Genomic DNA, 23,394 nt, shown 5'->3' with positions numbered 1-23,394 from the left:
TTGACTAACATAATTGCAATGACAGATTTGAGCAGGAAACACTTCAATGCTGTTTAAAATAAAAAGGTATTTTCCTGTTTCCTGTATCCTTGGAACCCCAAAAAATGTGATTTCAAGTTTGCTTATTTGGATACAGAAACCCAATAATCCAATATGGGGGAAATTCAGGTTCAGGTTGATACATGTACAAATAATAACTAAATAATTGAATATGTACTAGTCTCTCCCAACATATGTGTCAAAGACGGCAGAGCCTGGCTGATTGTGTTTATCCCTTGCCTTTTCATTTCTTAGTTTCTCCCTTAGTCCAGGCTAAAAAGGGTTTTCTACCATTTTGGGGCCCTCCTATATCAATAAAGCTGTTGCTTTCTTGGCTCTTCTAGACTGAAGATACTTAGAGCTCCACTATTCCAGTTTCTTTTGCTTCTGGAAAGTTAGCATCTGTACCTGTCTGGCTTTAACATTTCATGTCTTCTGTGCATCCTTTATGTTCCTTCCACACAGAAAGCATGAAATAGTGGTTCTTCTTGGAAAGTACCTCTTCAATCATTCCTAGAGGCTTCTGAGATCTCCTTTGCCTCCCTCCGTACAATGCTTCTCTCTTTCTCTTGTGAAGATTTAAACAAGTACAGAAGCCCTTTTATCTGCTTTCAGGTTCGCTGGTGAGATGGAAGATTGGTGGGAAATTGCTGACCCCCACCCGTCTCCTCCCTCTCACCCCCAACTTCGCATAGAAAAAATGTAGTGATGGGGATGTAGGGTATTACCAGATAGTTGGCTAATTTCACCTGCTTGCGCCACCTTCCTGCCATCAGCTTTCCTGTTTTACCAGGAAGTTACCAGAGAGATTTGAGTGTGTCGTTTTGCAGCTGCAAACCCTAACCTAGCAGTGGGTTTGCATTTCTGATTTGGAGCTGAAAATGATTTCTGTTTTTTAAAAAAATATCTGTGCAATCACAGTAAAAATTAAAATATTTTAATTTGATAAAATAATAAGCTAAAAAATGAGTTTAAATAAACAGGAAGCAATTTCTTAGCTCCCATAATGATAGAAGGCAGAAGGCATCTTTTTTTGGACTGAAACTGTACAGAAAAAGATAGAGGTGAGGTTGTGCATTCTGATTAACTTGTTGTTGTTGTTGATGATGATGATGAAAAAACCAAGGCAATTCCATGATACACCTCGACACACCTTGTTAATGATGCAGTCTGATATGGAAGCATGAGGTCATGACTCAAATCACCCCAGTTTGCGTCGTCATTCAGGGTATACACACAACTGAGGCACACTGGTGGTATTTGGTCAGACTTGACCATGTCAATCTCCTGTGTTTACTGCTCAGCACTTGTCATCGCAGGTGGGGAAATGCAGGAGAATCACACAGGTGACTAGATATTACAGGAAGCGTGGAAATAGTATGGGGCAGGGGTCAGCAAACTTTTTCAGCAGGGGGCCGGTCCACTGTCCCTCAGACCTTGTGGGGGCTCAGACTATATTTGGGGGGGGGGGAATGAACAAATATCTATGGCCCACAAATAACACAGAGATGTATTTTAAATAAAAGTGCACATTCTACTCATGTAAAAACACCAGGCAGACCCCACAAATAACCCAGAGATGCATTTTAAATAAAAGGACACATACTCATGTAAAAACATGCTGATTCCCGGACCATCTGTGGGCCGGATTGAGAAGGTGATTGGGCTGGATCTGGCCACCGGGCCTTAGTTTGCCTACCCATAGTATAGGGCTGCTAGGTTTTCTGACATCCCTGTGTTGAGTATCACAGATACTACCCAGTGCTTACAATGAATACTTCCCTTGTTTTCTTATAATGGCAATGGTGCCCACCTGAAGAGGTGCCAGAACTGAGTTCTGGCTGAAAAACAGCCCTGGTTCTATCCCAAATCTATTGAACCAAAAGAAGTTCCTTGGTGCAAAAGAAGACATTTTGTTTCTTCTAGTAAAGGTAAAGGTAAAGGGACCCCTGACCATTAGGTCCAGTCGTGGCCGACTCTGGGGTTGCGGCACTCATCTCGCTTTATTGGCCGAGGGAGCCGGTGTACAGCTTCCGGGTCATGTGCCCAGCATGACTAAGCCGCTTCTGGCGAACCAGAGCAGCGCACAGAAATGCAGTTTACCTTCCTGCCGGAGCGGTACCTATTTATCTACTTGCACTTTGACGTGCTTTCGAATTGCTAGGTTGGCAGGAGCAGGGATCGAGCAACGGGAGCTCACCCCATCGCAGGGATTCGAACTGCCGACCTTCTGATCGGCAAGTCCTAGGCTCTGTGGTTTCTTCTGGTACATAATTTTTTTATATTTCAAGCACAATCCTGGGTGATAGGTTGCAATGCCAGTAGAAGTTTTACTGTCCTGGAATTCAGCCAGTGTATGCTATTGCTTGATCTGCTTGTGTTTTCTCATATGGACCTCTGCGTGCCCCTTCTGCCCAAATAAAACCCAGTTCTCTATATTCCTTATAGCAAAGCTTTGCAACGCACCTTTCCCACAGTGATTTAAACTTGGGTCTAAAATGCAAACAACTCTATTGACATAAGCATCTTGAGCCAATGTTCTTGCCAAATTGAGGGTGAATCTTTAATGCCTTCTGATGGAAGTGCAGCTCATTTTCATGCATTACAGAAAATGCTGTTTTCAATCTCTATTTAGATTTCCTTATGTGTGAAAGAAGCTGAAAATAAATACTTTGTTTCCCCCGCTTCCTCACTGATGGATAGATAGGGCTATTGTCTCATGTCCTCAGCGACGCTATTATGTTTCTGCATCCTGACCGAAATGACATCCAGATGCATCGTGTATGAACATGCACCGGAATACACTCAAAGCCTGTTTTTTTAAAAAATGTGCTCTAATAAAAGATGATCGGGCAGAATATATTCTAGCAAAGGATACTTTTGAAGGAAGAGAAATAATGGTAATAACGAAGAGGCAGGACATTGATTCTAATCTGTAGTAGCAAGATGACAATCTGTTTGATGAATGGAGGAGCTGGTGCAAAGATAGGGCAGGTGTTTGTGGTTTGTGCCTGTTCCCATTTTTATCCACCAATAGCACACCCTCCATTAAAATACAGCTGAGGAAATGTGCAATAGAAAGAGGAGGAGAAATCTCACCCTTTGAAAGTTCAAGATGCATTCAGGTTTACAGCAATTAAATGCCTAATTTCCTTTTAAAGAACTTCCTGCTCTTCTTCTCCCAGCCCCCCTGTGTATAACGTGCTGTTCTGCATTTCTGCTTTGAGCAAACAGCAGCCCAAGAGCATCTCTATCATTTCAACAGTTTTATGGTCCTTTGCTGAAAGCACTGGGTCTTAGAGCTTGGTGCAGTGAATTAGCATATGCTTCTGCAAAATATTTCATCCTTTTGTGACTCCCTTTTGATCAATTATGTGTATGCAGGTTTTCTCAAACATCCTCGTAGAGGAAGATTTGATCTTCATAGAAGATGACCGGTTTTATACTTCCAGCTTTATATGTTCATTCTAGAAATACAACAGCTGGCATGACATTAAAGTATGCACTGTGTGACTTTTTTTAAAGGAGAGAATTAGATTTCATAAAGGTTGTGACATCAACTAATGATTTAAATTGATAGATTCCTTGCTAACTTTGTCTTTAAAATATATGCATCTGTACACAAACATAGGTATATGGAGGTGCGGACAATGCTGCTTTAGCTGTGTCCAAGGTCCTGAGTGTGCCCAGTTGGATTTTGCAGTGGAGCCCTCTCTCATTTCACTAATAATAATAATAATAATAATAATAATAATAATAACAATTTATACCCCGCCCATCTGGCTGGGTTTCCCCAGCCACTCTGGGCGGCTTCCAACAAAACACTAAAATACAATAACCTATCAAACATTAAAAGCTTCCCTAAACAGGGCTGCCTTCAGATGTCTTCTAAAAGTTTGGTAGTTATTTTTCTCTTTGACATCTGGTGGGAGGGTGTTCCACAGGGTGGGTGCCACTACCAAGAAGACCCTCTGCCTGGTTCCCTGTAGCTTTGCTTCTCGCAGCGAGGGAACCGCCAGAAGGCCCTAGGCACTGGACCTCAGTGTCCAGGCAGAACGATGGAGATGGAGACGCTCCTTCAGGTATACTGGACCGAGGCCGTTTGGGGCTTTAAAGGTCAGCACCAACACTTTGAATTGTGCTTGGAAACGTACTGGGAGCCAGTGTCGGTCTTTCAAGACTGGTGTTATATGGTCTCGGCGGCCGCTCCTAGTCACCAATCTAGCTGCCGCATTCTGGATTAGTTGTAGTTTCCGGGGCACTTTCAAAGGTAGCCCACATAGAGCGCATTGCAGTAGTCCAAGCGAGAGATAACTAGAGCATGCACCACTGTGGAGAGACAGTCTGCAGTCAGGTAGGGTCTCAGCCTGCGGACCAGATGGAGCTGGTAAACAGCTGCCCTGGACACAGAATTGACCTGCGCCTCCATGGACAGCTGTGAGTCCAGAATGACTCCCAGGCTGCACACCTGGTTTTTCAGGGGCAAAGTTGCCCCATTCAGGACCAGGGAGTCCTCCACACCCGCCCGCCTCCTGTCCCCCAAAACAGTACTTCTGTCTTGTCAGGATTCAACCTCAAATCACCATTGAAGCTTCTATCTGTTTCAACAGCAGTTTGTCACGTCGTATGGAGCAATGTTGTTTGACAAACACAAATCAAAATAAACATACATACTGCGTACAGAAATGGTGATGTGGTTCTTTGCATCCCAACTTGGGTTCAATGTCATCCTCACTTTTGACTCCTTTATTGCAGGGGGTTGGACTAGATGATCCTTGGGGTCCCTTCCAACTTTACAGTTCTATGACCTCAGCCTCACGCATGTTACAGTGTTGTTCCTCAGCTCCATAGTAACTTGCATGAAGCGGTCATACAGCTCTAATGTGCTGCAATATGAAATCAGCGAATGAGCTTTTAATTATTTTTTGGGAAAGGTAATTAAAGCAGTGATTTGCCCATAAGAAATAACATGATGTAGTTGGAAATTGTCTTTTATAGATAGATTTCATGACTGTCGGGTTTTGATGGGTCCTTTAATGTCTTAGGGTTATGATAGACATTTATTATGATAAGCGGGCTTTAAGTTGTTGTTTTTCTTAATATTTGCTTCATTTTTATATCTGCTTGCCGTTGGTGCATTTATTAATAATGTTCCCCATAAAACCATGTTTCCCTGGACATATTTTATGCTACCTGTGAGAAGAAGCAAAGAATTATATGGCCATGTTTGGATATAATTCTGGCTGTTGCCTATGGTTAGTCAAATTTGTTTGCTTGCTAGTGCGCCCAGCCTGAGCACTCCTGCTCATCTCTCAAAGGGAAAACAAACCGTAGAGTTTTGACTGTATGTATATGATTGTATTTTGTTTGAGGGAAGCAAACCATGGGGTGTAATGTTAAGCAGGTTGCTTCATGGTTTGTTTCCCAACTGGGAGGAAGGCAAGAACAGAGTGGGAGTGTTTGGACTGCATGCATTAACATGCAGCTTGTACACAAACTAATTTGACTAACCATTGTTAATGGCCAGTGTTATAACCAAATGTGGCTATTAAGTAGCTTTAGCTCTGGTGGATTTTAAAGCTTTATTAGAGAAGCCATTAAACAGAAGTGATTAATAGAAGTGAGATCTTGCTGAAGTATTAGTGACCAGTGTTGGAAGTGATTGGTGTAAGGTTAAGCTATCAATTCTTTGAGGAGATGTACTTTGCAAATTCGGCAGTTCTTTTGTTTGGAGCCTCAGTTGTTGCATTGATTCTATCCTAACAGCCTTTTGGGTCATTTTTATTTATTTAAGATTAGAAAGTCCTATTCTCTAAATCTTCTTTGGTGAAAATATGTGTGTGTGTGTGTGTGTGTGTGTGTGTGTGTGTGTGTGTGAGAGAGAGAGAGAGAGAGAGAGAGAGAGAGAGAGAGAGAGAGAGAGACTGTGCCTGTCAAATGGAATCTACACCTGGGGTTTCTCTCTGGCTGCTAATGTTTATCCATATTATTTAATTTCTTTTTGTTAGTTGTTGCTGTTTGTTGCTGTTATCTTAACATTGGGTTGTATCCAATACTTCCGTTCTGCTCAAGAAGACTTCCACCTGCACAGTGAAACTACCCACTCAAGCTGCCCAGACACCCTCACAAGGTCCTTCAGAAGGTTGGGGAATCCTCTGGAGCAGTTGTTATGGGCTAAGGGAAAGGAGAGGAAGTGGAAATCTGTTTTAATGTGAGACATATTATAGTGGAAAGTGGAATGGAACATTTTGAATGGTTGTGTATGCCCTGCAAGCCGTGGTTCCGGAGATCAGCTGCTGGAGGCCCAGCCAATCCAGAGGCTTAATACTGGCCTCATTCATGGCTAATGGTTATCCATGGTCATAAATAAGCCATGACTTGCCACAAATGAGTGCCTTGCTGGTACACACTGCTCAGTCACTCTGGCCCTGCCCTTCTCTGCCTGCCTCCCGAAGAAACAAACGGTGATGCTTAGCTTAGCATTCTATGCAACCCAATACTTGTTTGTTTCTCCCAAACAAACCATGAGCAGTAAGTCAAAAACAAACCTTGGCTTCTACGTGCAGTTTGCTTGGATAGAAGCAACCCATGGGCACTGGTTCACACGTAACACTAGGCCAGGCTTTGTGGTTTGTTTCTCCTAAGGGCAAGTGGGGTGAAGCAGGAGTGTTTGAGCTGCATGCACCAAAGCACTACTGTTTTACAATAAGCAACAGTTTATGTCTAAGTATGGCTTATTGTTAATGTGCAAACCAGGGCGCTGTCTGTAGGAGTCGGTACTGCTGACTCTTGTCTTCTGTGCCTGAAAAAGGCTCTGAGGTTTTAACATCCATGCCTAGGGGCTGCTCATTAGGCTAGCCATTTTCTGTTTCATTCCTAAAATGAGTCCAGTTCATGATTTATTTATTTTTAAAAAGTTAACTTTCAAATGAACAGTCATCTTATCACTAGTGCATAGAGACTTTAATACTCATTTTGTCCATTTAAATTGCCATGCAGGTGAAGTGGGAACAGCATGTGATGAATTGAAAACCCAAAGCTAATTTAAGTGTGCACAGCAAAGGGCACTATTCTGTAGCTACTTACAAGCTTATAAATTCCTTTTAAGTCACTGAGATTTATGAGCTTGGAAGTAAAAATCTGGATTTCTTCCAGTGATTTTAATAAGATAGGCCTATAGAAGGATGTGTATCATGTTGACCTTTTACGTCATTCCACTAGGCCTTTTTAAAGAACAAAACCTATTTGTACCAGAGTCTGCTGTCAACTCTTCAGGCCCGAGTCCAAGTATTTTTGTTTTATTTCCCTAATATCTGCTGATAAAAGGTATATAATTCCTCATACCCTTCATGGGTTCTTCTTCACTTAAGGACTGCTGAACAGTACAGTACAGTGGTACCTCAGGTTAAGAACTTAATTCATTCTGGAGGTCTGTTCTTAACCTGAAACTGTTCTTAACCTGAGGTACCACTTTAGCTCATGGGGCCTCCCGCGGCTGCCGCTGCACCACCACCACCGCTGCGTGATTTCTGTTCTCATCCTGAAGCAAAGTTTTTAACCTGAGGTACTATTTCTGGGTTAGTGGAGTCTGTAACCTGAAGCATCTGTAATTTGTAGCTGGGTTGCTGCTGCACAAATCACATCCATGCCTCACCTGGCAGTTGCAATTCCTGTACTTAGGTTAACTTTCAACAAAGGAAATGGAATATTGTCTTGCAGTTTTCACACAGAGATTAATATCATTGTATCAGTGAAACGGCTTCTCTTTTCAGTGAATCTTCTCTTCTCATAATTAGCATTTTAAAAGCACGGACTGCTTTTTTTACTTTAATGTTGCAGATATGCTTCTACATTTTCTTATTATGCAGCTTCCTGTTGCAGATTTGTCCCTTATTTCCCAAGTAACATCATTAACTTAGATGTTCATATATATATATATATATATATATGCAGGTTTTGGTGTCCAATGTTCTGGGCAGAGAGGAAGTTCCCAGGCTAGTGTGCCTTTTCTTCTTTTGTCCAGAACATTGGAGGCTATACACCACACCCCATCAACAGTATTTATAGGAACTCAAACACTGAGATCCTGCTCTGTTCCAGTAACAAGAAGCCGAAAGCACCAGCCTGAAGATGACGAGTGAGACCTCGTCGAAACGTCGCCTAGACACCCCAACTTTTACACGGGAAGACACCCGAGAACACCAAAACCTGCATTCATGTACCCGTGAAAATCTACGAAAGCATATATATATATATATATATATATATATATATATATATATATTTAAAAACATGAATTTCTACTAGTGTGCAAAACCTGATTAAAGATAGGTTAAAATGTTAAAACATAAACTTACATTAAAATAAGCAAAAAAAAAAAAAATGCAATCTGATTAAAACAATACAATAATGGAAAGAGGAGACTGAGGTTGAGAGAGCAAAGGACTGTCTGTGTAAACAGGTTTGTCTGCAAAAGCCTGGAAGAAGGGCAACACAGATAGGGAGCACTGAGACAGTGTGTAGGCCCACCTAGTCCAGTAGTCTCTACTCAGTTCGGCTTTGCTTTCAGGAGTCATTCCCAGTCCTTTTAATAGGCAATGACAGAGATTAAACATGGCGCCTTTTGCACAGCTGACTCTAGCTTTGAAGAGGGTCTAGGGCTAAGTCTTCTCATGGGCCTCCTCCTCTCTCAGTGGGTCTTGGTGCGCTGTTTCTGTTACAGTCATACCTCGGGTTACAGGCGCTTTGGGTTGCGCGACTTTGGGTTGCGCGCCGCACCAAACCTGGAAGTACCGGAACGGGTTACTTCTGAGTTTTTGCGCATGCACAGAAGTGCTAAATTGTGCTTTGCGCATGCGCAGAAGACCAAATCATGACATGTGCGTGCACAGACGCGACGCGGCGGGTTGCGGACGCTGCGGGTTGCAAACGTGCTTCCCGCACGGATCACGTTCGCAACCAGAGTGTCCACTGTACTATATTGCTCCAAGAGATGCTCTGGACAGTTGTGTCTAGCCACCTTGTAATTTCTCTCACAATGCTCCAGAACAATGGTAGCCAGATCGAGCAGCTGGGAGGGGCCAAAGATGCCTGGTGCTAACACTGGCCCCAACAGCTTTCATGGTCTGCCAATGGGGTATGACCCCTCCCCATCTTTAATCCCCCAATTTAATTTTACTGACTGCCCCATAGTCCTGCTCATAGCAGTTCTTCCCCCATTTGCTTTCCTGCAAATAAGAGGTTGCAGTCAATGCTTTTTAATTGTCAAACCCTGACAGCAGGAAGATCATCGCTATGACTAATCGGAAAAGTACAAAGCCTGAATGGAATTACATATCTTTAACCATATGCAGTAGCAAATGGAAGCTGTTTTTTGGGGATAGACAGATTCCCTGCTTTTAAGATTACAGAGAGATCGCTTACTTTGAGATTACATTAAACCCCACAGCTTTTAATTACATGCATGTTGCTAGCAGAAAGTAACAGTAGTTTTGCCTGTCTGGCTCATTTATTTTATTTTTTAGTGTTGCAGTTCCTTTTATTTTTGCCTTTGAAATGTGTTGGCACATGATGCTTTTGCTTTCAGTTGTATTTTCGCTCTGTTGTTGAGCTTTTCAACACTGGTGAAAAACTAGCCTGGTTCTGCCTTATTTCATTATACAGTATTTTCAAACGCTGCAAGTCCTTTATGAATCTCGCTGACAGAAGATACTTAGAAGAATTCTCAGTAGTAATCTGAAAGTCTGCCTTTTATGCCTCTTAAGGGGGCTTCAGGAAGCTAAACCAGGAAGGCAGCAGCTGCAAATGTTAGCAAATTATTACTACGAGAATAGGTGGACTTTTCTCAAACACTGAGCATGTGCCACCTACCATTGCTGCTCTGTAAGCTCTATTTGTAAACGGCTTTGAGTCTTTTTTGCAATCATTGTATAAATTCTGTGAAATAATATAATATTTATTTAAGTGGGACCATGCAGACCCTGCTGAAACAATGTGGAACAGTGTATGCACCAGTACTGCACATTTTATGCTTTATGTAGAAGTTTTATGCCTCTTCAAATTCAGTTCTTTGGTAGCTGTGAGTATCTTTTCCATCACACATAAAAGCTACTAAATGGAAGCCCTTTATTGTCCTAACACAGTGGTTTTCAAAGATACCGTATTTTTCGCTCTATAGGGCGCACCGGCCCATAGGGCGCACCTAGTTTTTTTGGGGGGGTAAAAAATTATTCCCCCCCCCAGCCCGAGCTTCCCCTGACCCCAGCCCCCAGAACAGGCTGCTATCCGCAAGCCTTCGGAGCTCGGCGGGAGTTCCTGCCGGGCTCCCAAGGCTTGCGGATATCTGCCCAAAGCCCAGGGTGCGCTGCGAAGCGCTCCCCGGGCTTTGGGAAGCAGGCTGCTATCCGCAAGCCTTGGGAGCCCGGCAGGAACTCCCGCCGAGCTCCGAAGGCTTGCGGATAGCTTCCTGAAGCCTGGAGAGCGAGAGGGGTCGGTGCGCACCGACCCCTCTCGCTCTCCAGGCTTCAGCGAAAGCCTGCATTCGCTCCATAGGACGCACACACATTTCCCCTTCATTTTTGGAGGGGGAAAAGTGCTTCCTATAGAGTGAAAAATACGGTATGTCCAGGGGAACCCCCAGGGTTTCTTTGTAGCTTAGCAGGGGTTCATCAATTAGTGCAGGACCTTGTTAACCTTCACAGCTTCCTCCCTGAAAGACTACCTAAGTTCAGTTTGTGGAGGAGCAGCAGGTATCCCCTAGATCCTGATCTAGTTGGGGAGTCTTTTTCATACCAAGGTCTGCATTCCTTTCTAAGCAACCTTCCTGGGGCCACATACCATCCCACAATTTTTTTGCATAAGTGGTGCTTTCCAGGCAGTGTTTAACCAATGCTTGAGCAGAGGTGTGCAGTAGCAAGCTCATGTTTAGAGCCAGGAACATTGCTTCATAACAGCAGTTCACTATGTCTCCTGTTCTGTAGCAAAATCTATTTTTAAAAGGTTATTTAATTTTTAGCAAAGATGGTTTAAAAATATTTTGCAGCTAATAACATTCAATGCCCCTATAAAAACAAGCAGCCAATGGCAGTATACAGTAGTAACAATGTTATATGAAGGTACACAGACGACACTATATTAAAACACGCTCACTAAAACAGATCTCTTAACTCATCAAACCTTGATATTCTCCCTAGGGCTTATAAATAAGCTATGAAACAAAATGTGATTTGATTCTCCTTACATAACTCGTAATTTAGAGCATCTTCACATGGCTTGTAACAAAGCAGTGGAGGAAAAGCACAACTGAATTGTGCTTACTGCCCTTGGGGAAGGGCTGTAGCTCAGTGGTAGAGTTGCAGAAGATTCCGGGTTCAGTCCCTGGAATTTCCATATTGGCTTAGGAGCACTTTCTGCTTTAAACTTTAGGGAGCTGCTGCCAATCAGTGTACTGAGCTAGGCGGACCAAAGAGGTGTTCATTTTCAGTTTCCTGTACTTTGATTTCTTCTTGAAATTAAAACTTTCACAGAGAAGGATGCTCTGCTCTGTTCCTATAAGCAATGCCTCTTCTTGTAAGAACTACATGGTAGGAAGATATTACTGAGGACTAAGATTCCCATTCCCATGCATAAATGCAAGAACACTGGACATAAATGCAATGAGACTGGAAGGTTTCACTTCAGTTTTCAAATAGCAGTGGTTACACATATTATACACATACACATTGGTCTCAACTAGGGCCAGGGCCTTTTCAGTACTGGCCCCGACTTGGTGGAACGCTCTGTCACAAGAGACTAGGGCCCTGTGGGACTTGACATCTTTCTGCAGGGCCTGCAAGACAGAGCTGTTCCACCTGGCCTTTGGTTTGGACTCAGTCTGACCCTTATGTTTCCCTCCCCTTATGGTTTTGATTTATGGGCTACTATTAAAATGAGGCTGCATTTTAAATTGTATTTTAACCTGTATTTTAATAAGCTGGTTTTTGTCGTCGTCCCCCCCTCCCTATTATGTTTTATTGTAATTTTATTGGTGTTAGCCGCCCTGAGCCCGACTCTGGCCAGGGAGGGCAGGGTATAAATAATTTTTTGTGATTATTATTATTACTATGTCTGAACTTAAACAAAATGTGGTTAGTCACAACCATGGTTTAGGACAACATCAACTTCAAACATTGGTTTTGTGGGATGGGTTTTAATGGGTAGGAGAGGATACCGGTATTTTAATGGCAATTTATCCCTCCAGGTGCCCACATGTGTGGGTTGAACAGGGTTTCAAAACCCCATCACTGGCAGCAAAATTAAAAGCATAGGAATTATGCTGTAAAACCGTGTTTTGAGCAAGCCCAGCTATGAAGCAAGCTGGCTCTCCCTTTCTTATCTCGCTTAATAAAGAATAAGGCAACAACTGGGGAAGTAAGCTTAAAAATAAGATTGACTTAATTTATAATCATGCTTTTGTTCACCGTAGTAAAAACTATGTAGGGAAAATACTTATATGTACAGTATAACCAGCTACAGGCATCTGCCTGAGATACAGCAAGCACAGGGCACTTTTGCCCTCCTGGGTGGTTGAAGTAAGATAGAGAGGAAGAGGAAGTAGTGTATGTTCCTTCCTCTCCAGGAGCGGAGGAGAAAATGACATCACACAGAGCCTTCTCTTCCAATTGTATTTCTATGGTCTACCTATCTATCTATTTATCAGCAATACAGTATCTATTACTGATAGATATCAGTAATACAGCTTAGCCTCTTCTCATGCTAACTAGTAAGAATTTGCATTTGTTAGGTTTGGCTGCTAATCTCCCACATGTTTATGATCCTGGCATTATCCTGACTCCCACTTGTGAACTTGCTACTCACACTCTCAACTGGGTCATCATTATTAAAAGCATTATTCCATGATTCACCACAGTGTCTGAACATGGATCAGGTTACATCATTCAGAAATCACGGCAGAGCTCCAGGATACATAGCTAGGCATAAGCTAAGTCATTTCCCCAATACTTGACATGCCCCCTTGGCTCCCACTTTGAAGAGCAGGGTGGGCACAGCCATTTACATAGCCAGCTTCTCAAACCACAGAACTGGGGAAGCGAGTGGGCACTCCTACAAGTAGGCTTGGTCTTCTGGTGCCATTGCCATTTCCTTTTTGCAGGAAGCAGGGTTGATATCACTAGCTCACTATCTGCAGGCACCTCTCTGGAGGAAGTGAGCACTTCACTGGCAGGAAGTGATGCTGGAGACAAGCCAAGTGGCTCAAGCACAGTAGTTGAGCCAGCTGGTGTCATATCCGATAGCAACTCACTGGGCCCCTCTTCAGCATGTAGATCAGCACTTCCCAAAGTCCTAAGGGCTTCCTCAGGATCCAATTCTGTGTTCTCATTCCATCCCCCCTTCCTCATCTGACTAGCCCTACCAAGACATTTCCACAGGGCTCGTGACAGACTTTTCCTTAACCGTATTTAACACTAGCTACAGTTTGAACAAGATTAGTAACTACAGTTATTTAAAAATGGAAGCAAAAACTTCCACCCAAGGAGGAGAGGGGAGAATGTGAGTCTGAAACTCACCCATACTTACTCCTTATTTCTAAACTGGCTACAGAGCCTAGGACTTGTCGATCAGAAGGTCGGCGGTTCAAATCCCCGCGATGGGGTGAGCTCCCGTTACTCAATCACTGCTCCTGCCAACCTAGCAGTTCGAAAGCATGTCAAAGTGCAAGTAGATAAATAGGTATCTATTCCGGCGGGAAGGTAAACGGTGTTTCCATGTGCTCCTCTGGTTCGTCAGAAGTGGCTGGCCACATGACCCGGAAGATGTACGCTGGCTCCCTCGGCCAATAAAGCGAGATGAGCACCGCAACCCCAGAGTCGGCCACGACTGGAACTAATGGGCAGGGGTCCCTTTACCTTTACCTAAATGTTGTCAATGCATATAGGATAAAGAGTCAACTCGCATCCTTCAGGAAGCAACATATTTTTTCTACGTTATGGGCAGCTGGGAAGTACTGAATTTTTTTTAGTATGCTAGAGGAAGTAATTGCAATTACGTGCAATAGTATTATGTGCAGGTTTAGTTTTATGTGAACAGCTTCTAAGGCACTCTGAACTTTTTCCTGGATAATACATTTAAACCACCATGACATTTGAATGATGATGCAGCTCAGCAAAATGTGAAGAAGTGGGAATTTATTAGACGAGTTAAACAACAAATATGTAGTAACTGTCATAAAAGACCTGAGTAAAGAAAAATATCCACATGAAGGAAAGTACTTAAGGAGCATACTTAAGCATCAGCTAAATATGATTTACTGCTTGCCCAAACTAGATCCTTTAAAACAAAAAATCAAGAGAAGCAATACTGTAAATTATTGCCCTCTAACATAAGTAAAGCCATGGGGAAAGCCAAAATATGATGGAACTAGGAGTAGTAGTAAGAGCTATGAGAACCCTTCTATTACTTTATTACATAGTATTATGGAGAGGTGCCTCACACATTAGTCCCCCCCCCCTTAGCTGTGACCTATTTCTTCTTTTTCCTAACCCCTTTATTACTGCTGCTACCATATATATCAATACCATTTATTTTCTTCATCGGTTTACTTACTAGTAGCTGTAGCTAAGCATAGAACAGAACAGAGATCCAAATATGAAAACAAATCAAAATAGTTATCAGTATAAACTGATGGTGATATTTGTATGTAAGGTAAAAGTACCCCCTGACCATTAGGTCCAGTCGCGGACGACTCTGGGGTTGCTCATCTCACTTCATTGGCCGATGGAGCCGGCGTACAGCTTCCAGGTCATGTGGCCAGCATGACTAAGCCGCTTCTGGCGAACCAGAGCAGTGCACGGAAATGCCATTTACCTTCCCACCGGAGCGGTACCTATTTATCTACTTGCACTTTGATGTGCTTTCGAACTGCTAGGTTGGCAGGAATTTGTATGTATACTTACCTAATAAACCACTTGGGTTACTTCACTTTGCTGCAGTTGTTGTAAATAAAAATCATTTCCACTCTATGGTTACTCTCACTCTAAATGATACAGCAAATGCAATACTGGATTCCTGTTACTTTGCAAGGATAGATATGTCAGGTCCCCCCCCCCCTTCAAATCTTATATCACTCCTCCCCAGGTAATTGTTACGTATCAACAAAACTGAGAAGTCTTCTTGCAGTCTTTAATCGGGTCTGTTTGAAGACTACTGCAGTCTTCCTTCTGGTCCACCAACTGATGTTGCCTCAGGTTCTCAGCCATGCCTCTTACACTTGGCTGTAGAACTTCTCTTGAATGCTGCCTTCAGAGGCACATGCCCTTCCCCACAGACCTTCCTCTGCTCCAGGCAGTGGTGTCAGCTCAGCCTCTCTGTGTGCCTCCATGCCCATGTTACTGCTCTTTCTTCAGCAGACCACCAGCCACTCTTTACTCTCTCAGATACTCTCATCCGTTGACAAGAACTTGGTCTTTTTCTTCTCACTATACAAGGACCTCCTATTCCCCATCATTTGGGTGGAAGTCTGTCCCCTTCATTTACCTTTAACTAGGATTGAATCAAATCTATTATTATTATTATTATTATTATTATTCCCCTGTATATATAATTGACAGAACCTGCACTCACAGAACTAACCCTGGTTTGACCAATTGTAAACAATGACAGTTTAACTGTTATTCAGGTACCCCCTGCTGCTAACACTGTTATTTCCACAGCTCTTGGCAAAACTCAACAGTTTACAGGCAGTTAACCCTTTACCATCAACTATGTATAAATCCCTTTGCATATTTTAAAAATAAAATTGTTATCCCAGAAACAATATTATTCCAACCACAAGAAGAGGAAGCTGTGCTGTGTACTGCTCTTCTGAACACTTAGCAAAACGAACACTTAGCAAAATGACATATTAGTAAATGTACTTTGTATCTCCTTTCAAAAAAAATATTTCACTTTGGTGGAAAAAATTGAATGGTAATTAGTATGAATATTACATTCTGAACTGAAGACTTAAGTAAAGCAAGTATAATCATATGGCACCCATTTTCAACAGCAACAACAACAGGACTCTTACAAGTAGCTTTTTGCACCAAATAGCATAGAAGGTATTTAGAACTTTCAAAGAATCAGATATTTGGAATGGTTGACATTACATGGGCTTGCATTAACCTTTCTACAAACTGTCCTTTGTAGTGCATCACCTTCTTTTCGATACACACCAGCTATTTGTGCAGAGATTAGATTGGCAAAGCTTCCATACCTGCACACAAAAATGTAACCAACGAGATCTGAAACATAGGCGAAAGACATATTGCTATCGGCAATAACTAATGAGTGGCATTGAATGCATTGATATACTCAAGAAGTTTAACCTAGTTTGATTAAAATTCTTTGAAACCTCAAGGTCAACTGCAATATAGAGGGATAGGCACTGATTAAATCTAATATGTACAGTGATATTCAACATTAGATATACTCAATTGAAATCAATGGACATCATTTAAATGTGACTGGAAAATGAATGTAGCTGACCTGAAACAGAAGGGTTCAAAAGAAGACTTAAATAATGGTGGGTGACAGGTACTGTGGACTGCAGAAGTGTTTAGAGGGGGGGGGCATACTTATGTTGACAGTGGAATGTATTCTTGTGTTCATCCTGCTCTTGCTGCTCTTGCTGCTTAGAGTAGACTTTGCAAACTTGATGCTCCTATGATAAAGGTAAAGGACCCCTGGACAGTTGTCCAGTCAAAGGTGACTATGGGGTTGCGGCGCTCATCTTGCTTTCAGGCTGAGGGAGCCGGCATTTGTCCACAGACAGCTTCCCGGGTTATGTGGCCAGCATAACTAAATCGCTTCTGCCGCAATGGAACACCATGATGGAAACCAGAGCTCACGGAAATGCCATTTACCTTCCCACCACAGTGGTATCTATTTATCTACTTGCACTGACATGCTTTTGAACTGCTAGGTAGGCAGGAGCTGGGACCGAGCAACGGTCACCCCGTTGTTGGATTCGAACTGCCGAACTTCTGATTGGCAAGCCCAAGAGGCTCAGTGGTTTAGACCACAGCGCCACCCGCATCCTATAGCCATTGTTGGACCAGATGTAGGATGAGGAGTCATTCCAAGCATAATGCAATATAAAAAGGCAACACCCCTTTCTTTTTCATCTGTTTCTGACAATTGTCAGGCATGCCTTCATACCCTCAAAAGCTTAACTGCTAAAGTGCATGTTATTGAAGTTTGTTCAGAACTGTGGTTTTTAACCATTTTTTTCATTGAGAAATGAAATGCAACGCCATTCCATGGAATCCCAAACCCCTTTACTCAAAGTAAAGAGAGAGTATGTGTGTAAGAGCTGGAAATAAGTACCGTAATTACCTGGGGTAAAGGACCGGAGTTCATAAAATTTCACAGTACCCTTGCAAGACATTCATGGATTCCAGATGTTGACAAACAGTTTAGAAGAGTCAGTGGGAACCATTACATTTGTGCTCCAGCATCTGCATTAGCTCCCCATTGAGTTGTACTTTAGCTGGAAAGTCCTAAACAGCTGAGCTCTATCATCTCTGAATAAGGATGGATGGATAAGTCTACCCTTGTGTGTGCTCATTGTATGTACTCATTCGTACCTTTATTCTGTCCTATTTCTGCATCAATTAAAAAAAATAAAATAAAATACAAATTTTCTTGTATTTGAATACATATTTTTAACACATTTTATCTCAAAGTAAACATTTTGTCCTAATATAAGCACCAGTACACATTTTGTCCAACTATAAGCATTTGTAAATACAGTTTGGTACATTATTGAGAGTTGGGAACTGCATCAGAAAGCAGGTGGGAAATCAAAAGGTAGCTCTGTTCCAATTTACTCATTGCTCTGGGAGGTGCAGTTCAGATCTGTTTGAATGGGAATAAATTAAGATTGAATTCCTCAATCATCACTGTCTCCGAGATAATCTGAAAAAGCTGCCTTGGCTATTCTGATGCTCCGCCAAATTTCAAAAACTTGTAGACTGGAGTTATTTGGTGATGATCTCCCACTATCGATCTACTTTGCCCCTAGAAATTCTTCAAAGTCCAAACCCATTTCAAAAGAAAACCTTTAGTTGGGATTGTCTCTTTCCTGCCATGTTTGACCATTTAAAAGTGTGAGGTTTATCCATAATAATACACATTTTAAATAGTAATCCGCCATGACCTAGAGTCTTTTAAATTTCCCCATCTTGTTTTAAGAAAATAGATAAGAAGGCTAAAAAGCATTACTGTACCCAAGCAATCCCCCAAACATCATAAAGGAGATCTCAAGTCAGTCTTTGAAGTTTTATACCCAGATCTTTCTAGACTTTTTTTTTAACCACAAGAAGAGTGTTAGGTTGGTCTGCAAGGGTTAGAAAAGCTGTCATTACCACCGTTCCACCTCATTATTTTGTGAATGAAGTGTAAATGGGCAAGTTAATTTGCTTAGCTTTGATAAGAGGCTGTAAAATACTTTGATAAATTGAGTAATATAGAGCCATGTGTTGTATTTGGTAAGATTATGGTGGATTATTTATGAAAGGCTAAGGATAAATGCGTCCACCTAGTGAGAGCTTATGTTTCATTCTCCTTCCAGAGGCATCCTGACTCACAGTGTGTTGTCTGTGTAGCATCATTATGCTTCACGATTGTACCTACTTGGAAAATTGCCTGTCCTCCTGCTGCTGTATGGCTTGTGGGTCTCTCTCTCTCTCTCTCTCTCTCTCTCTCTCTCTCTCTCTCTCTCCCTCCCTCTCTCTCTCTTATCCTTCCTCCCCCTCATTCTCAGCAGGGCATCCTTTCACACCGAAATCATTTTTTAAATTGGGGAGGGGGAACCGTGGCTATTTAAAATTTTGCCATTTGTAATAAAGGATGCTGATGATTATGCATTTCCCCTTGTTATTGTTCAGCGAGCAATGCTGGGAGAGCGTTAAAATATCTGAAGGATTTGAGGAGGGGGAGCGAGAGCGGGAGGAGGGAAAATCCCCTGATTGTGCTGAAATGCACGGTCCTTTGCCTGGAACAGAAACTGAAGCTCACTAGCACAGTACAGGACTCTGGAAGGCTGGTAACCTAGCTGCGTTCAGTTATCTTCGCCAGGATCTTACACTATTTGATGCTTTGCAGCTGTTAAGAGAAATATTGCTTCTTCATCATCTTTTTAAGCCATTGATCTGGTGCTGCAAGCAGTGGCGGTAGTAGTACTAGTACTGAATGACACAGCTTTGCTAGATGACATGGAGCTGATCTCTGCATCAGCCAAGAAGAATTAAGCTTTGTCACTCCCCGCTGGGACTATCTTTCTTCTGGTATGCGCGTGAGGAATTCATATGCTTCTGCTGCAGCTACCAAAGCAGAGCCTTGAGTATACTTTGCCACGGAAGGCAGTAAGCAAGAATGATAGCTGTCTCTTTTAAATGCCGTTGTCAAATTCTGAGGAGACTTACTAAAGGTATTGTGTTTTTCTTATTGTTCCTTCCGTGCCTGTATTGCAGCATTCCGTACAACACAGTGTAATGGTTTTACTTTCAAATATGACTGCCTCTTTTTGTAATTTATTGGCAGACAACAAAGAAGAACTCTCTGAATAACACACACACACACACACACACGTATAGCTAAAAGGCTTGAATGCCCCCCCCTGCCGCGCTCACATTACACATTGATGCTGCTTTGTGATTTTTGGATGATTTCATTGCTCAAAAGGAGGTAATTTGTGTTCAGGCAAAGTGCTAAAGTTATTATGGGATATTATTGGTTTGCATTCCTGTTAATTGGTTGGCAGAAGTATTGCCCCTGTCAATCTGTGCTGTATATTAGGAAAAGCTGCTGATAAGAAAATTCTGGACCTGAACTAAAGGTGATGTTATTCACATTGTTGCCGTGTTGGCATCCTAGCATGTTCTCTCTGAAAGATGATGAAGGGGTTTTTTCACACACACACCCCTGTGCTAAATTGTCTGACAGCTTCGGAACCAAAGATTATGTTGACATTTATAAAATGAATATTGTTATTGCTAAATTGGAGTATAGATTCACTGGAGGGTTTTGTTTGATTGATAATGTTATACTTATTTCTTAAACTTGAGACAAAACCGTGAATTTTTTGCTACATAACTTTAAAATGCTATTAAACCTTATTAGTGGAATTTCAAAAACAGTTGTCCTTACACATTCCACCGTATAACACCTTGTCTTTCATGCTGTTGCTGTTTTAATCTCATTATTATAAATGTTTGCACAATTTCTGTTTAAAAACAGTATTGCCACTTTGGGGAGTGTTGGTGAGAGAGATAGTAACACCTTAGCTTATTGTGCCTGGAAGCAAATGAAGGCGTGTAGGTTATACAATTGATATATGAAAGCTTTGTGAAACATAAAATTACTACTACTATGCTCAATAGCAGTAGACTTGCAAAAGTGCTAATGAACTTGTCAGGAATGTCTTGGTTTGGAAAATTGGTTTTCTTTCATTAATCAGTTATACAGTTTATAATTAGTATTTAATGTTGGCTCATCATATATGTAGGTGGTTTTAGAGAGACTCTTACCATGGTAAAAAGAAAGAAAGAAAGAAAGAAAGAAAGAAAGAAAGAAAGAGAAAGAAAATAGCTTGTTATAGAGGACTGCTGTAGTTCAACTACTTGATAATATAAGTGGAGTGGCTATTAATTGAACGGGTCAATCCTATACACGTCTACTTAAAAATATGTTCCATTGAATTCAATGGGGATTACCTCCAGGTACCTGGCAGTAAACACTGTTGAATACAAGGAGACTTTTGAGTAAACATGAATAGGATTGCACTGAAAACAACAACAAATTAAGCATGCAAGCCTAGAAACACACTTATTAGAAAATAAGATCTATTGAATTCCCTGGGCCTTGGGTTTCTTATTTGGGTGCACATATTAAGTTCACGAATCTCTTCAAATTTGTTGTGTTTGGTTTCTACTACATGTAAACTAATTTATTTCAGTACAGTAAATACCTTCTTGTGGAAATGATTTAACCAAATATGCGCAGCCAAATTCTAAACATGTTTACTCAAGACAAATTATTTTACTTAAGTGAACTTGGCTTTTGTATGAGAAAAGTTTGGGTCAACTTGCCTGTTAATGTTGTGTGGCTTAAGTACAAGTTCTTCAGGAACTATTGGTCTTTCCTGTTTTTTCTGTAACTTATCAGGACACAATAATATTAAATTATCTTCACCTCCTAGTAAGGCTTGCATGGAACCACTGATCAACTGTCTTGAGCACACTGTTGTTCATTCTTGTTGATTATTGCTGCTGTTAACAATGTCTATCTGAAAATGGTGATATTGGCATTCCTCCTTGCTATTTGCCAATATGCCAGGCTGCAATCCTACTTCCTTAATGTACATACTTAATTACATTTGTAGGTTTAATTATTCTGATTCCTGAACTAGTCAATAAACAGTATGCTTGAGTTTTGATTGCTGTCTCTTTTTCAAGTTGCAAGAGAAAGACCTCATATTTTCAATACAAAATTTAAATAATGTTATATTGACCTTTTTATGTTTCCTCTAAAGACAATATCAATAAAAGCTCATTGCCTGTGTTAATTCAAAGACAGTATTATTTATCTCAAATGATGGATAGGTCAGACAATTCTTACTTTTATATATTTTTATTGTTGATGCTTTTATTGTTAAATCACTTTGGAATTCTTTATAGGAAGCAATTCATCCATAAAATAAAAAGAATATCTGTAAAAGATGAAAACTTACTATAGTAGAGGTAAATAAATAGAGTTTAACAATCAGGATTGCATCACATCAGAAACACACAATGAGCTTATGGGCTGCAAGTAATTTTACTATCATTATGTGCCGATTTAATGTATAATACAAGTTTGCAATAATACATCTCAAACACTTTAATGGACACATGGAGTGAGAAACAGGGTCAAGTGGCAAAAGGCACCAGCTACCCCCACACTGTTGCTCAATGTTTCCCTTATTAAGGATGGCTCACAACTCAAGAATGCTAAGATGCGCACTTAGACTTTCAGAAAACTGAAAATAAATAAAAGCAAGGTTTCTGTGCATGGCTCTTTGTTTCTGATCTTTCAGCATTGCATATATATATAGATTCAAACCTGCTTTCATGTGTGCTGAAAACACTTTCCCCCTGAATCACTGAAGTCAATGGACTTGAGTAACTTGGTTTTCAATTGTGTCTAGCCTGAATATGATTTAGTTGGATTCCACCCCTGGACTTTACTTGGGGTTAAACAGATGGTAGCAGCATATTTGTTTTCATATCATCTTGAAAATGAGTAAAGCAGGGGTAGTAGCACCCGTTTGACTCTGCTAGAAATGATGGGCTTATTTGACTCCAATTAAAAAAATTAATGATTAATTTTTAAATGTCCTTTCTGGATCCCACAGCTTTTTGTGCATGGTTGGCATGCTCATGCCCATTACATATTTCTGTATACTCAATATGAGCTCATAAACCATCTCACATAAACTGCCTTAAGCATCTTAGCCTGTTGAGTTCTTTCCATGAGATCAAGGTATAAAAATCCCAAATAAGCAGATCACAACAATGATTAATGCCACAGAGGCGACTGCTGATTCTTTATAAGCAATATGTCTGAATTGCCTTAATTATGTTTGCCTTGATTTCTTGATTTGAACAATATACTAGAAGAGGCATTAATTTAAAGGATAAATGTTGTTCTTTCCCTTATGGCAGCAGATTTGTTTAAAAAGAACATCCTTCAGAGTAAAGGATGCGGTCATCTATGTCCCCATCTCCCCTACCCTGCAATGTTCAGTGTGTCCAAGAAGGTGCTCAGTGCATTGAAATATGTTTGAGAAGATGATTCTCCTAAAAGGTGAGGTGTTGTGTCCTCTTTCTAGAAAGAGAGGTGCTAGAACTCAACATGAAGCCTCCCTTGTTCTATTATAATGGCAATGGCACCCACCTGAGAGGTGCTGGAACTCAGTTCTGGTGAGTTCTGTATGAAAAAAAACAAAAAACTCTGAGTATGTGGATTGTTGCATTTATACGAAGGTGCTGATGAAGAACAATAAATGTTTTGTCAGCCACAACTTGTGTGGCTGGCAGTTTCTTCCTTGTGGAGAATGGGATTTGAGATTACAACCTTGCAGTTGCTTAAATTATTTGTTTTGCTGGGGTAAATACCACTTGATTCCATTTCTGATTTGTTCACAGATTGTGCAAGGAACAAATCAATGGTGGAAGCGAGTCAACAGCTGTTGGTAAAACTGTGAAGGGCTCTTGACGCACTTTCCTTTCATTTTGGGATAGGTGATCATGTAAACAAAGGCTGCTATCCCTCATATTA

At 41.3% G+C, this 23,394-nt stretch overlaps 1 protein-coding gene across 12 annotated transcripts in view; it reads left to right on the top strand.

Annotated features, from left to right (window-relative positions):
* Nucleotides 1-23,394, top strand: part of GRIP1 (glutamate receptor interacting protein 1) — a 352,437-nt gene that overhangs the window by 180,631 nt on the left and 148,412 nt on the right. Inside the window, exon 1 of one of the 12 annotated variants that reach the window (XM_077934691.1) lies at nucleotides 19,062-19,504. The exons of the other annotated variants lie outside the window; for them this stretch is intronic. Within the exon in view, the coding sequence (XP_077790817.1) occupies nucleotides 19,450-19,504 (55 nt within the window). The 5' untranslated portion in view covers nucleotides 19,062-19,449. Of the gene's footprint in view, nucleotides 1-19,061; nucleotides 19,505-23,394 lie in introns of those variants that run through there. 12 annotated transcript variants of the gene reach the window in all.

The sequence above is a fragment of the Podarcis muralis genome, chromosome 10, assembly GCF_964188315.1.
Source record: "Podarcis muralis chromosome 10, rPodMur119.hap1.1, whole genome shotgun sequence".
NCBI classification, from domain to species: domain Eukaryota; kingdom Metazoa; phylum Chordata; class Lepidosauria; order Squamata; family Lacertidae; genus Podarcis; species Podarcis muralis.
The sequence above is the reverse complement of the archived record's forward strand: the minus strand, read 5'-3'. Positions and strand labels throughout refer to the sequence as shown.